This window comes from Cokeromyces recurvatus (genome assembly GCF_025118155.1).
Source record: "Cokeromyces recurvatus strain NRRL 2243 chromosome Unknown BX663scaffold_42, whole genome shotgun sequence".
NCBI lineage: Eukaryota > Fungi > Mucoromycota > Mucoromycetes > Mucorales > Mucoraceae > Cokeromyces > Cokeromyces recurvatus.
In genome coordinates, this window is record NW_026251428.1 from 1 (window position 1) to 12,891 (window position 12,891).

The window sequence follows — 12,891 nt, forward strand, 5'->3', positions numbered from 1 at the left end:
ACACACATCTCTTTTAATTATTATTATTATCAATTTATTAGTTACTTTTCTATGACTATCAATTCTTGCAGAAATCTTTTCCTTTTTACTTATTAATATAACCAAATAATCTTCTAATTCATTTAATTCCAAGTTAAATGCGACTGCCATCTTTCTCATATCTATAACATTATATGGGATACAATATTGAACCATAGCCTTTTCACGAACAAGCTGTATGAGTTGATTCAAATGAGGTTGTAAATGAATATCTAGTTCAAGAGTTTGTGCATATTTGTCTAACAAATAGAAACAGGTTGTATACTTTGATTTATAAAATGCTTCAATAAGATCATAAAGTGCAGGTTCAACATCTAAAAAGTTTTTAAAGCTTGCATTATTTAAGACTTTTGTTTGAAACTGTCGACGATCATAAGAAACAAGTGCGCATAAACCAGCATAGATAGTGATATCGTTTGCTGACATAATTTCACTAAGTTGAGGAACAGCTTCAAAGGAAACATCTAAGAGTGCTGCTGCAATAGATTTATATCGACTGATTTCATCTGCTGTGACTGATCCTAATAATGCTAAAGCCTGGCAACACTTTAATTTAGATATTATATTGACTTTTTCGAGTATATGGGGTATTGCTTCTATACGAGAAATATAGGTTTGAATAACGTTGGAAAAGTTACAATCATCCAAATAAACCTAAAACAGATATTAATATGTATATAACAATATGTATACACTTGTATAATATTACCTTGATAGTATTAAAACACATTTCTAATATGTCTTCATTTGTTGAACAGTATTCTCTTGTACGAACATAATGCTTCATTGCATTCTGAAGATCCCCTTTTTTATAATAAAAATCGCCTAGTTTCATATAGCATGTCTACTGCATAATAAGTTAACCTACATTATATAGCTTCACTAGTTAATTTATACCCTAATATTCTCTTTATGGACATTTTGTTTGGCTATTTTAAGTTCATTTTCCAAAGTTTCTAAAATTGTTTTGGACTTATTCTGTACATTAGCAATCCATTCTTTATCCATTGATATTATTGCTTGTCCTCGACTACGTAATTTATCATTTAAAGAGTCTACAGTTTGACAATATTTAGTTGTATTTAGTGTTAATTGTTTAATGTCGTGAATGGCTGTTTTGTATGCTTCAATAGAAAGTGCATCACATTGGGTAGCTATAAATAAACTTCGAATGATACGTGTATGGCCTAGTAATGTGTGAACAAGATTGTCTACTTATGCATTTGTGGAAGTACTTACCTTTATAATTACCAATATATGTTTCAAAATTAAAATCTTTTGGTATATCAGTATGTGATATCTCCATTTTTTCTAACAATAACAATAACAATAATAATAAATATGATAATCAGCTTCACATCATAATTCTTAAGAAATTTATCAAAACCCTATGTACACACCTGTCTTTAAATCACAAAATCAATAAAAAAAATCACAAAATATAATGAATGGAATCACTATAAAAAGGGAAAGGATATAAAAAAAAAAACCATGGCTTCTTTTGTTTTACTCATCTCTTTTATTGTTATGATGCTATCTTATCTATTTGTTTTGGTTGTCATATTTAATATCAGGCTTGTTTCTAGCGGTATAGTATACATACAAACTGTCATCAAAGTATAATAAATGCTAACTAATATATAATTAGTTGCCTTTTCTACTCAATGCTGGGAAGTACTTAATGGGTAACATTTATATGTAATCTAAAAAAAAATAATATACACATAACTTTTTTTCATAGGAAACAAAATATGTTTGAGGATGGAGCATGCCAACATGTTAATAAACTAGGAAATGAGATTGGATGGAAAACAATGGAAAAAGATGACTGGATATATTATCCTCAGCAATATAGTAATATATACATATATATATATATATATATACCTAACATTCATTATAGCAGAGAGATTAACATGTATAAATAGTTAATATATCAATGACTGCAGTTACAGCATCTTTTGCACTTGGTAATATAATATTTAGTATAAAAAAAAAGTGTATATTTAACTTGTGTTCTAGTTGGAGGTTGTTGCGCTCCTAATAGGCTTAAGGATACTGGATTTATATACGAAGATGATGGAAGTACTTATTCTTCATCAGGAAACAAAATAGTTCGTATTTCAGATCGTCCTATAGTACAAAATATTACAGTAACAGGCTGGTATATGAAGAAGTTTGTAGATGATCATGCTATGGTATAGTTACGAAGTGTATATACAGTTCTTTTACTAATATTATATGAATAGAATCTTACTATTATCCCATCTATTCATCATCCAGACAAACAGTCTATCTTTTATGAAATCGTAGCATTTGATAGAGCCATGTTAATCAATTATCAGTTTTTTGATTATCAAAATAAATTGATAGGAAATTATTCAAGTGGTGTTTTAAGAAATGTGATTACAATTCCTGATATTACTTTACCAAGATATACACGCCGAATAGTAAGTGTGCATTATAGTAGCTTTATATGCATTTTAATCTTTTTTTTTTCTTTTTTCAGTCTGTGGAGTTTTATGGGTCTAGAGCAGATCCAATGTGCTTTTCATATCTTTATGCTGGTCTTTATGTTTATAAGCCTTTTACTACATTAGCTAGAATATGCGCTCAAATTGCCACTGTATTACAATATGTATCATTAATTAATTTCATTTTGGTACCTATCCTTTTTGCTATCATGTCTTTAGTATCTGATTTTAGTTTTCCACCGTAAGTTACATTTATAAGATGATGATCAATTAACTAACATTTTAAATAGGCCAATAAGATTCCTTTGTAGAACACCTTCACATAAAATACTAATGTGTATTGTAATCATGTTAGGTATACATACATACATATATATATATACATATACATATTGTGATTCAAATGAGCTGAACTAATATGAATATATGTATATATAGGATCATTTATTTTTAATCAAGCATGGAATATTATTAATTCTCAATCAAGTATATTTCATGAATGGCTTCCTCGTGCTGCAAAGATTGTTGGTAAATATATAAAATATATATACATTAAAGTTGTGTATATTATTGATTTAATCATCTTTTTCTTTATCAGAACTTTTTCTCTCCTTTTTTCTTTATGCTGTATATCTTTATCCGGTAATTTAACTGATTTTTTTTTTTTTTTTTTTTTTTTTTTTTTTTTTTTTTTTTTTCAATAATTTTTCTAACCTCACTTCAAAAGGTATTTTTATGTTACCATGCAAGTTATAGATCACGCATTGCGAATTTAATAGGTAAGAAAAAAAACAAACAAATTATCAGTAAGATGTTATACTTAACCTGTATTAAAAAAAAAGGAGCCTACACTACTTGTACCTTATTTGGTCTTCGCTTTTCACTTGACCTTCCATCCTATGTTATTACTTATGCTCGTAATTTGCCTTTTTTAATCATTAATATGCTAGCAGCTATTCCTACGTTTATAGCTTACTGTAGTGTTTTAATTTATTTCGTGACTCGATTTATTACCTACCAGTCATGTGTTGTCTGTCATCTTCAATTTCTAGAGGTACAAGACATAGAAGAACGTTATGTTAAAGAACTTATGAAACCTAAAAAGACTAAAAAAGTGCCATCTGCTTTATTTGATATTTTATGGGATTTATTCACGATACATATTTGGGAAAAAAATCTTTCCTATTGGATTAAATACAGTATTCAACCCAAGTTCTTAAAAAAGTATGCAAGGAAATTATTTGGTATTCTTGAACATATTAGGTTCGTGATTATATATAAATGTATAAGAAGATAGCTAATATAATCTAATATAATATAGAATACCATTTGCAATAAAGACTTCATTAACACTCTTACTTTACTGTTTGGCACAATTGGTAAGTGAGATACAAATCTTTTTCATATACATGTATTCAAGTATATATATATATATACATATATATGTTTATATTTTATATATCTTAGATTCCTTTATTATTGACTCAGCTTATTGGAGTTGGTGGTATTGTACCCATTCATATCTGTAGTTGGTCACCCTATCTATCTCAATTTCAATATCATCCTGATCCAATGCAATTCGCTATTAAAACATTTATGCTGATGCAAATTGCAGTTTATATTGCTACTTTGGGTGCTGGTGGATGTAAATATATATATTGTTTAACTTAATTATTTAAAATCATTTGCTAATCTTCTCAATAATAGTTTGTATGATCTATGCTTTAGGTGTCCTTCGTCGCTTTACAAAAGATATTCTTCGACTTCGACAGGGAGATTATTTCTTATTTAAAGGGAAAAGAAATAATGGGTATACATATACTTCAAAATATACAAATAAAGATTTACTCATATAATATACAGTATTGATATAGATGACTCTATTCGATTCCTTGGTGTATTTATTGGTTTTGGTAAACTCTTATAATATAATCCCTTTCCAAAAAAAAACAAAAAAAAAACAATAGATCTATTAACTTTATGTTCAGGATTTACAGGAACACTTTATTTCATGTTAGAAATCAGTTTAATCGGTACCTTTATTACAGCTGTTATTCAACTTGATCGATTCCGAGATCTTTTCTTCAAAAGAGTAGGTTATGGCGTCTTTTTTGCAAGTTTCTTCATCGCTATCATTGTACAAATGATTCAAAAGCGAATTACAAATTTAATTTTTATTGAGAATCGAACAAGGTTTGGTATACAACATCGAGCACCCTTTTTACATTATTGGTACTTTATGATGTTGACGTCTATGACTAGAGCGTTAACATCCTATATCCTTCGTACTCTCAAGTTGATTTTTAGATATCCACTATTTAGTTTAAGAGTGGATCGAAATGCGGAAACTTGGAGTGTGCGTCGTGGTGATGGAGGTAATATATATATATATATACGCTATGTATATTATAAATGTATGGCTTATTTTTTTCTAATTTTTTTGTTTTCCTTTTTCTAAAAAGGATTTACTGCTTATTGTGGCATGGTATATATTAGAATAAAAATTAGATTTGCGTATTTTATATTAACCATTCATTAGCTTCTTGCAGAACATACGTACAATAATCCTATAGTCCTTGTATTTATTGAATGTCTTTTGAGTTCCAACAACTACCATCCTTTATATATTTTACCAGATAAGAATTATAGCCAAAAGCAACCTAGCCAACGCCTCTGTAGAAAACATAATAAAAAGCAACAATCAACAAAACAAAAAGAATCAAATATAGTTGTTATCATTGATGATAATGAAAAGTTTGTACTAGATGATGTTAAATTAAGAAAAAGAAGAGCTATAACAAGATGGTTTCTTGCCTACACTTTAATTCGAAATCCAGGGGTAATGTTGTTATGTGATTACATATACAGATATATTTATATAATATTAACTTGTTGTTATAGCTACGTCAATATCGTAGAAGAGAATTTATACTATCCAATAAAACAGAATAAGGTTCAAATTGGGATTGTATGTGCATTTAATAAGCTATTATGTAAAATAAGATATTATTATACTATTTATAATTGTTAATAATAAAGATAGAATTTAACTCGCTTAAATGAAGCTACACTATTTTCCTCCTATTATAAGTTAATAAGAAAAAACTGACACCATTAGTGGCAATACTAAGATTAGCTAAATATAATAATTATATACGATTTTTAATTATGTATTCTACAGTTTTTATTCTTTTGAATCTTATCATTGTTAGTTCTTTTCTAGACCAATTAAAAAAAAGAAAAAGAAAAAAGCTTGAACTACCTATCAAATCTTATCGTCAACATAATATAGATCAGCATAGAAATGTTCATAATAAATCGAAGCTACTAACGCAATATCAACCATTTATATCAATAGATCCTACATTTTGGCCTTCTATGTTCTTTGTTAAAATGTAATCGATATATTCATTGGCACCTTCTGTAGTTACCTGGATGTCATTCAACTTATAATTCCAGATGCCATACTCTGCTTTCGATAAAGTAGCACATCTAAATGCATTATCGACCTCAAAAGTTTGAAACCATTATTGAGAGTCCCTTCTACTTTCTTTTGAATAAGTTTACTACACATTAACCACATATATACCTCAATACTTTTCTTTACTTTGCTCATTGGCCAGTTATTTGTGAACTTTGATTGCCTTTTCTATCTTCAACTGCTGTCATAACCTAATCAACAATCCCTTGATTGACTCTTCACCAATAGCGTCACAGTTATACTTTTTAATATCATTGACGACCTAACCTGATCAGTTCTGACATAATTTATATCTTGTTGTTTAAACGTATTATTATGCCAATGCCAAAAAAGGAAGCTTATGACACAAGAAATTAATCAGACCTCCGCGTGGTGATATTTAATAAGTTGCATTTTTCCTTTTTTTTTTCTTTTTTTAATTATCTTGTTTGTTTGTTTTTCTTCCTCTTTTTCATTATGAAATGAGCACTGAATACTCGAATATATTAAAACGGTTGAAAGTTAAATCAAATACTATTCAGCATATTCAGGAATGGGAGCCTGTAGACAGCTTAAACCAAATATATTATAATCAGCAACATAAATTGTATAAATTTGTAAATAATTCAAAGCTTAATGCAAATGACATATACACTATTTTATTAAGTGTTGACACTCGAAAACATTGTAAATATATATATACTATCTTTAGTTCATATTACATATATTAACATTTATATAATAGGGTGTCCATGGATTAAGGAAATAAAAATAGTAAATAAGCCTAATCTAAGCACTAATGTGCTTGAGATGACAACATTTGTTAACCAGGAAATGTAAGTATATACTTGAACGTCATGTAATATATATATGTATATATTTACAATGTTTTGTATAGTAAAACGTTTACATGGATTGAAAAAATAATAAAAAAAGATCAAAAAGTGAGTTACATTGGAAGCAACACAGATAACTTTATTATTTGTGATTTCGAGTATTCAAATACAACCGTCTACTATCACCAAGAATACCATTCTGTCATATCGACTTTATTTGATAATTTATTTAACTTTAACAATAACTTTATTCATGCCTGGTTGAGTCAATTTGATCAAGATACTATAATAATAAATCAAACTCATTTATCATCAAGTCAATACGAATTAGATTACACTTATGATCAACGACGTCATCCTTCAGCTTCTATCATAGAGCATCGGCTATGTATCGAATTATCAAAAATGATACCTGATATAACAATTTCAATAATAAACAAATCTCAATGGTCTGATAAGCTCGCTCAACTTTGTGTTCATTTATATTCTAAACAAGATAATTATCTTATTGAAGTTGCACATCCACATAACTTGTTACAGCACTTTGATAATGATCAATCTATTCAAATCCAGTTGATTATAAAGAAATCACTTAATAATACATTTATTGTTAATGGTAAAGAATGGCCAGTTATGATTATGAATAAAGGTGAAGAAGAAGATGGTGAGAGTGATGATATATTTGTTGATGGAATTGAAGAAAATGATACAGACATATTGGACGAAGCTACCGTATTTAAAGCAGATAATAACAAGGTAGCAATACCGTCATCACTTTCTAATGATAGCGATTTAATCCATATGGATCAAAAATTACTTGTAGCCAATAAAGCTGAAATACATCATCTTCCTTTTATAGAACAGCAAACAGCAATGACTAATCAATTTGTTAAAGAGACAAAGTAACATTCATATACATCCTTACTAATAATAATAATAAACTATCAGGTGATTTACTTATTTATTATACATGTAGCAAATCATCTTCATCTAAAGTGAACGGTGTACATGACAAATTAATATCAACAGAAGCAAAGCTACCTAGCTGTGATCCAGCAGCACTACAAAAGATATACCCTCAATTCATCAAGTATCTTCAACTCTCATCTACCTCTACTCTAATTCAATCTCCCAGCAAAGAAAATGGATATGTAATTATAAAAAAATTAGAAATACCAGACCATCCATTTGGTGGATTCTTAAGTGAATCAACCTGGCGAAACTGTAGCATATGGGATGTAAAGGCTGTTTTGGAAAATGCAAGTGCTCGAAAGATCTGGGACAACACATTTGAATCAACAACATTTTTGCATCCTCTTACATCTACTAGTTCTATTTGGCATACAAAGATGAAGGGTACTTGGCCTATAAATCCGCGTGACTATATTTGTTTTCATGGACACTATACTATGGGCACAAATCGTATTGATTTATTAGCAACCTCGTGTATAGGTGATATGTTTCAATATAAACCTCTACCATCAAGTCATATACCAGGTTATACTCGTGCAATGATCGACATCCTTGGCTGGAGACTTGAGCAAATCGATCCTCAAACAGTGTCTGTGCGGCAGGTGATGGTAACCCATTTTTCTACTTGGGTTATTAATTATATCACAAGTCGATACCTCGTTCAGACCTGTGCTGCTGTCCAATTTGCGCAAGATTACTTAAAGGACTTTGGAGCACCACCAAGTCTTGAAAACTTATCAAGGGCTCAATTAGTAGGTATCAAGTACGATCATGAACGTAAAAGCTGGCGATGCGAATATCATCTACATCCTGGTGAACAAGATACAAAGACAACTACTTCAATTATTCGTTTAGATAATCGAAAGTCTGGATATTCGGTCGTGATCGATCCTCCGCCGTCACGTGTTTTGGCACAAAAGAGGACGTATGACCCATATGGTATTTGGCTAACGATAGAGCATGATGAAGCATTTATTATCCCTTTACATGGCAAGATTTTAACTTTAATAAAATCAGATAAACAGGGGAACGTGTCTGGATCATCAGATCATCTTGAAATTAATGGTGCTTTGATAGTAATTGAAAAGGATGAGTTATCTATTATCAAGAATACAAAGGAGCCATGTATAGAGCATGATGGTTTAAAGAGGAGTGAGAGAGCAGTAGAGGAAGAAAAAGTAATAAAGGTAGCCAGTGAAGAAGAGAGATTAAAAGAAGCATTAGATCAACTTCCAGCACCTAAGGAATATGCGCAAGCAGCATTAGCATTTCTAAAATCAACAGATGAGCAATACGGTTGGACGGTCATATCAGATAATAGCAAAACAGGGATACAAATCAGTAAGAAACCAGGATTAAAAACTACAAAGAAGCCTCTCGACAATTCAAAAACAACCCTATTTCAAGTCTTTGAACCTTACATGATTTATAAGGGAACCAAAGTGATTGAAAACTTTTCGACCGATGAAATTCTTGCCGTCATATCTGATTTAGGTGATGTCAGAAAAATATGGGACGATACCATCGAAACGCCTATTGATCTTATACGAACTACAAAGGATCCCAACTGTAATATTATTCGACAGACAATTAAATCCATCTTTCCCTTCAAAAATCGAGAGTATTATGCTATTCGTTGTCTAGCTCAGGAAGAACCTTTGCCATTGAGTTCATCAAGTACATCCATGAAACGCACATTTTATGTTGAATGTTCCCTGCAGGATTTCCCTGTCATTCATTCGAAAAGAACACAAGGTCACTTCTTTGTCTCGGGTTGGATCCTTGAAGCCATTGATCCTTATAATACAACAACAACGAATCATCCAATACCATCTACACGTATTATCTATGTTGCTACTCTTGATTTAGGTACCTCTATCCCGTCTTACATTAGCAATCTGATTGCTAATAATTGGTTCCCAAAAAAGATTCAGGCAGTTGAAAACTACTTAAAGACACAGGGGCCACCACCTTTCATTACAGAGCCTAACACAATGCTTTTATTTTCATCCAACAAGCTCTATCAACAGGAGCAACCAAGGAAGGATATTGAGATATCATGGTTAAGTACAACTTCCAGCTATGATCATCATGAGCATCATCTTAAAATAAATAATTGTTTAAAAATAACAGAGTGTGCATCATCATCATCATCACCATTACAACGTCATCGATCGAGTGCAGTACATAAGAAAATCAACATCAACATCAAATTTTTACAAGCAACATTTGATCTTCGAGGATACCCACAAGGCTATGAGATACAAACCCAGCTTTATGAAATAATGACAACAGAACGAATCAACGTATCACATAAATTAATGCTTACTTTATGTGAGCCTCCGTTTTCTAACTTACTAGATGACCAGAAAAGATGTATAAAGCATACAGTAACAGTAGAGGGACAGCATCTATCATCCGCCATGTATGAATTTGACTTTTTATTAGTGCCTATTAATAAAGAGGAAAAGCATCATGTCTTGACTGTCTCACATGTGCTGGGTGAAAGAAAGTCAGATGAAGGATGGAACGGTCTGATGATCGTCAATGGACAACAAGTTCAAACAGATAAAGACATTTATTTAAAAACAATAAATGATGAAGACAAAAGTCCTCATCATGTAAATACGAAAATACCTGAGGTTGAAGCAACTACGAGTCTTACTACTATGACTGCTCAATACATGGGTGGTGGTGTTGTAGCCACTGCCTTGGAGAATGTATCTGCTGGAGTGAATGTAAGTGTGATAGGGGGATATATAAGATGAGATAAAATGAAAATGAATAGAATAGATAGCTATAGTTATTATTTATATTTAAAAAATTAGAATATTGGAGCACGTATGATGATACCCTTTAGAGCAGCATCCAATTCATTTCTTTCATCACCTGTTGAGCCGCAAGAGGAAAAGGATACTTCTTCATCTTCTGATGAGGAAGAAAACGAAACACGCCATCATCATCATCGATTTACAAGAGAAGAGCGAAATAAGATAAATGAGTCCGTCTCATTACATGAAGTACGTATGTTGAGAAGAACAAGAGATACGATGAGAAAGGGTATTTTATTATTGTTTATTTGCTTGGGACTTGCAATTATCTTTGCGCTACTTATGTTACAGCCCATATTGGAAAGAATGGTGGTTGACGAATCGTCTACAGTACGAAGGCTTGTTCAATTACCTTGGTTTGGAGGTTGGGATATTCAAGTAATAGCAATTCAAAGAGCATAGGCTTTTTTTTTCTTTTTTTTTTTTTTTTTTTTTTTTTTTTTTTTTTTTTTTTCTTTTTTTTTTTTCTTTTTTTTTTTTTTTTTTTTTTTTTTTTTTTTTTTTTCTTTTTTTTTTTTTTTTTTTTTTTTTTTTTTTTTTTTTTCTTTTTTTCTTTTTTTTTCTTTTTTTTTTTTTTATTCATCATGTAATAAAATATATTTACACTTAAGAAAAGAAAAAGGGGAGAGAGGAGAGAATTGTTACGAAGAATAGTATTCTTCTTCATTATTATTATCTAGAAAAAAAAAAAAGAGTTATTTAATTATAAATAATACAGCAATTATTTTTTTTTTCGTATTACCTTCTTCACTACTACTGTTATAGACATCCTGATTCAATCCGTCTGTTGATTCCGTTTTGTTATCGTTCGAACTTATATCTGTTAAACTACTGCATTCATCAGGTGATATCCCTTTAGCTTCCTTACGTAACCTTGCAATCTTTTGGTTCATTTCATTTTGCTCTGCTTTAAAGGCATTTAAATACTTTTGATATTCCTTATAGGCATCCGTCCTTTGATATTTTTCTAGAGCAGTCAAATACTCATCTTTAGTATACATCGCAGTTCGTTCGTAGCTTTGTTTTTCATCTGGATTCAAGTTTTTCCATTTATCACCTACTAATTTAGCAATCTCAACAAAAGTCAAATTTTGACCTTTGATATGTGAACGTAGATGGTTAGAGAACATGATATAAGCTGAGGGGGGTTTAATGGGTGCATTCTTATCAGGTTTTGGATGACGTTTATACTTTCGTTTGATAATAGAGTCATTACCGATACCACTACTGCTACTACTGCTACTACTACTACTACAGATACTCACACTATAATTTGATTGCGTTTTAGATGTTGTTGTTGCTGCTGCTGTTGCTGCTGTTGCTGCTGTTGCTGCTGTTGCTGCTGTTGCTGCTGTTGCTGCTGTTGCTGCTGTTGCTGCTGTTGCTGTTGCTGCTGCTGCTGCTGCTGCTAAAGTATTATTGTCTATTCGTTGTAAATTATATTCACCATCTTCTTCTTGAGAGGAAAAACTAGACATTTCTTTTATACTAGTATCAGTGTCTAATTCTCGTTGTTTTTGTAATTGATGTAATGGTTGAAGAGATGAAGTAGTTGGAGGACGAATCAAGTAGTGTAAATGATTCGATTGAGAAGAATGATGATAAGGATCTACTGTATTGCCACTAGTAGTGAAGCCAGAAGAACTAAAGGATTGATGACCAACTGAAGTAGGGTGACATGTACCTGGACTTGAAGAACCATAACCACTTGATGATGTATTTGCAGAACCTTCATTGACATGATGATGATGATCTATTAAAAAAAAAAAAAATTAGAAGAAAATAATAATTTTTCTTATTTTAAAGAACTTTACGAAAATAATCTATAGTGGAAGGATAATAAGGATAATTGACAGGGTTTGTTAAAGATAAAGGATGATTTTTAGGAATTCCTTTTAAATTTGCTATTCCTCTTTGAATGATCTAAGATAGTCAAGTAAGATAAGTGTTATTATTATGTAATGCTAGTTTGTTTTGTGTACATACTCTTCTATGGCCACGCTTTACATTTAATGCAATTAAATCTTCTTCTGTTATTTCTGAAAGCTACTGCCAAACAAATATAGATCAGCAACAACAATGAATAGATTGTTTAAAACTTACTGCAGGAAGCGACTCAAAGCCTTCAGCAATAAATACATCAAAATACTGGGGAATACAGTATTTCTTAAGGAATTCTTCTACTTGCTGATGATCTTGAGAATTAAATAAGGTTTTATTCTCTAAATCCATTGTTTCATATTTTATTTTATCCTTAAATAAATCAACAAATTAGTGGG

General features: G+C 30.7%; 4 protein-coding genes across 4 annotated transcripts; 2 read left to right on the top strand and 2 right to left on the bottom strand.

Annotated features, from left to right (window-relative positions):
* Positions 1 to 42: 42 nt before the first annotated feature.
* BX663DRAFT_525291 (26S proteasome subunit RPN7-domain-containing protein) lies at positions 43 to 1,368 on the bottom strand (the record flags this gene model as incomplete). The annotated part of the gene is made up of 4 exons (XM_051529741.1): positions 1,279 to 1,368; positions 937 to 1,226; positions 749 to 883; positions 43 to 693 (listed from the first exon to the last, which is right to left on the bottom strand). Coding segments are annotated over exons 1-4 (1,143 nt in total), but the record flags the coding sequence as incomplete, so codon positions are not given.
* A 422-nt stretch (positions 1,369 to 1,790) lies between these two features.
* On the top strand, positions 1,791 to 5,465 carry BX663DRAFT_490131 (retinol binding protein receptor-domain-containing protein; the record flags this gene model as incomplete). The annotated part of the gene is made up of 16 exons (XM_051524940.1): positions 1,791 to 1,893; positions 1,968 to 2,009; positions 2,062 to 2,237; positions 2,289 to 2,489; positions 2,549 to 2,754; positions 2,804 to 2,868; positions 2,952 to 3,041; positions 3,356 to 3,776; positions 3,835 to 3,892; positions 3,981 to 4,158; positions 4,221 to 4,323; positions 4,377 to 4,426; positions 4,502 to 4,888; positions 4,976 to 4,998; positions 5,053 to 5,352; positions 5,415 to 5,465. 16 exons carry the CDS (start codon positions 1,791 to 1,793, stop codon positions 5,463 to 5,465), a joined length of 2,454 nt encoding a protein of 817 aa, XP_051378260.1.
* A 940-nt stretch (positions 5,466 to 6,405) lies between these two features.
* BX663DRAFT_564806 (uncharacterized protein) lies at positions 6,406 to 11,040 on the top strand. The gene is made up of 5 exons (XM_051532059.1): positions 6,406 to 6,660; positions 6,719 to 6,809; positions 6,872 to 7,711; positions 7,786 to 10,519; positions 10,610 to 11,040. The coding sequence occupies exons 1-5, from the start codon at positions 6,456 to 6,458 to the stop codon at positions 11,012 to 11,014; spliced, it is 4,275 nt and encodes a 1,424-aa protein (XP_051378261.1). The 5' UTR covers positions 6,406 to 6,455; the 3' UTR covers positions 11,015 to 11,040.
* A 213-nt stretch (positions 11,041 to 11,253) lies between these two features.
* On the bottom strand, positions 11,254 to 12,844 carry BX663DRAFT_555944 (uncharacterized protein; the record flags this gene model as incomplete). The annotated part of the gene is made up of 5 exons (XM_051531676.1): positions 11,254 to 11,288; positions 11,355 to 12,365; positions 12,427 to 12,535; positions 12,599 to 12,658; positions 12,716 to 12,844. 5 exons carry the CDS (start codon positions 12,842 to 12,844, stop codon positions 11,254 to 11,256), a joined length of 1,344 nt encoding a protein of 447 aa, XP_051378262.1.
* Between the last annotated feature and the right edge of the window lie 47 nt (positions 12,845 to 12,891).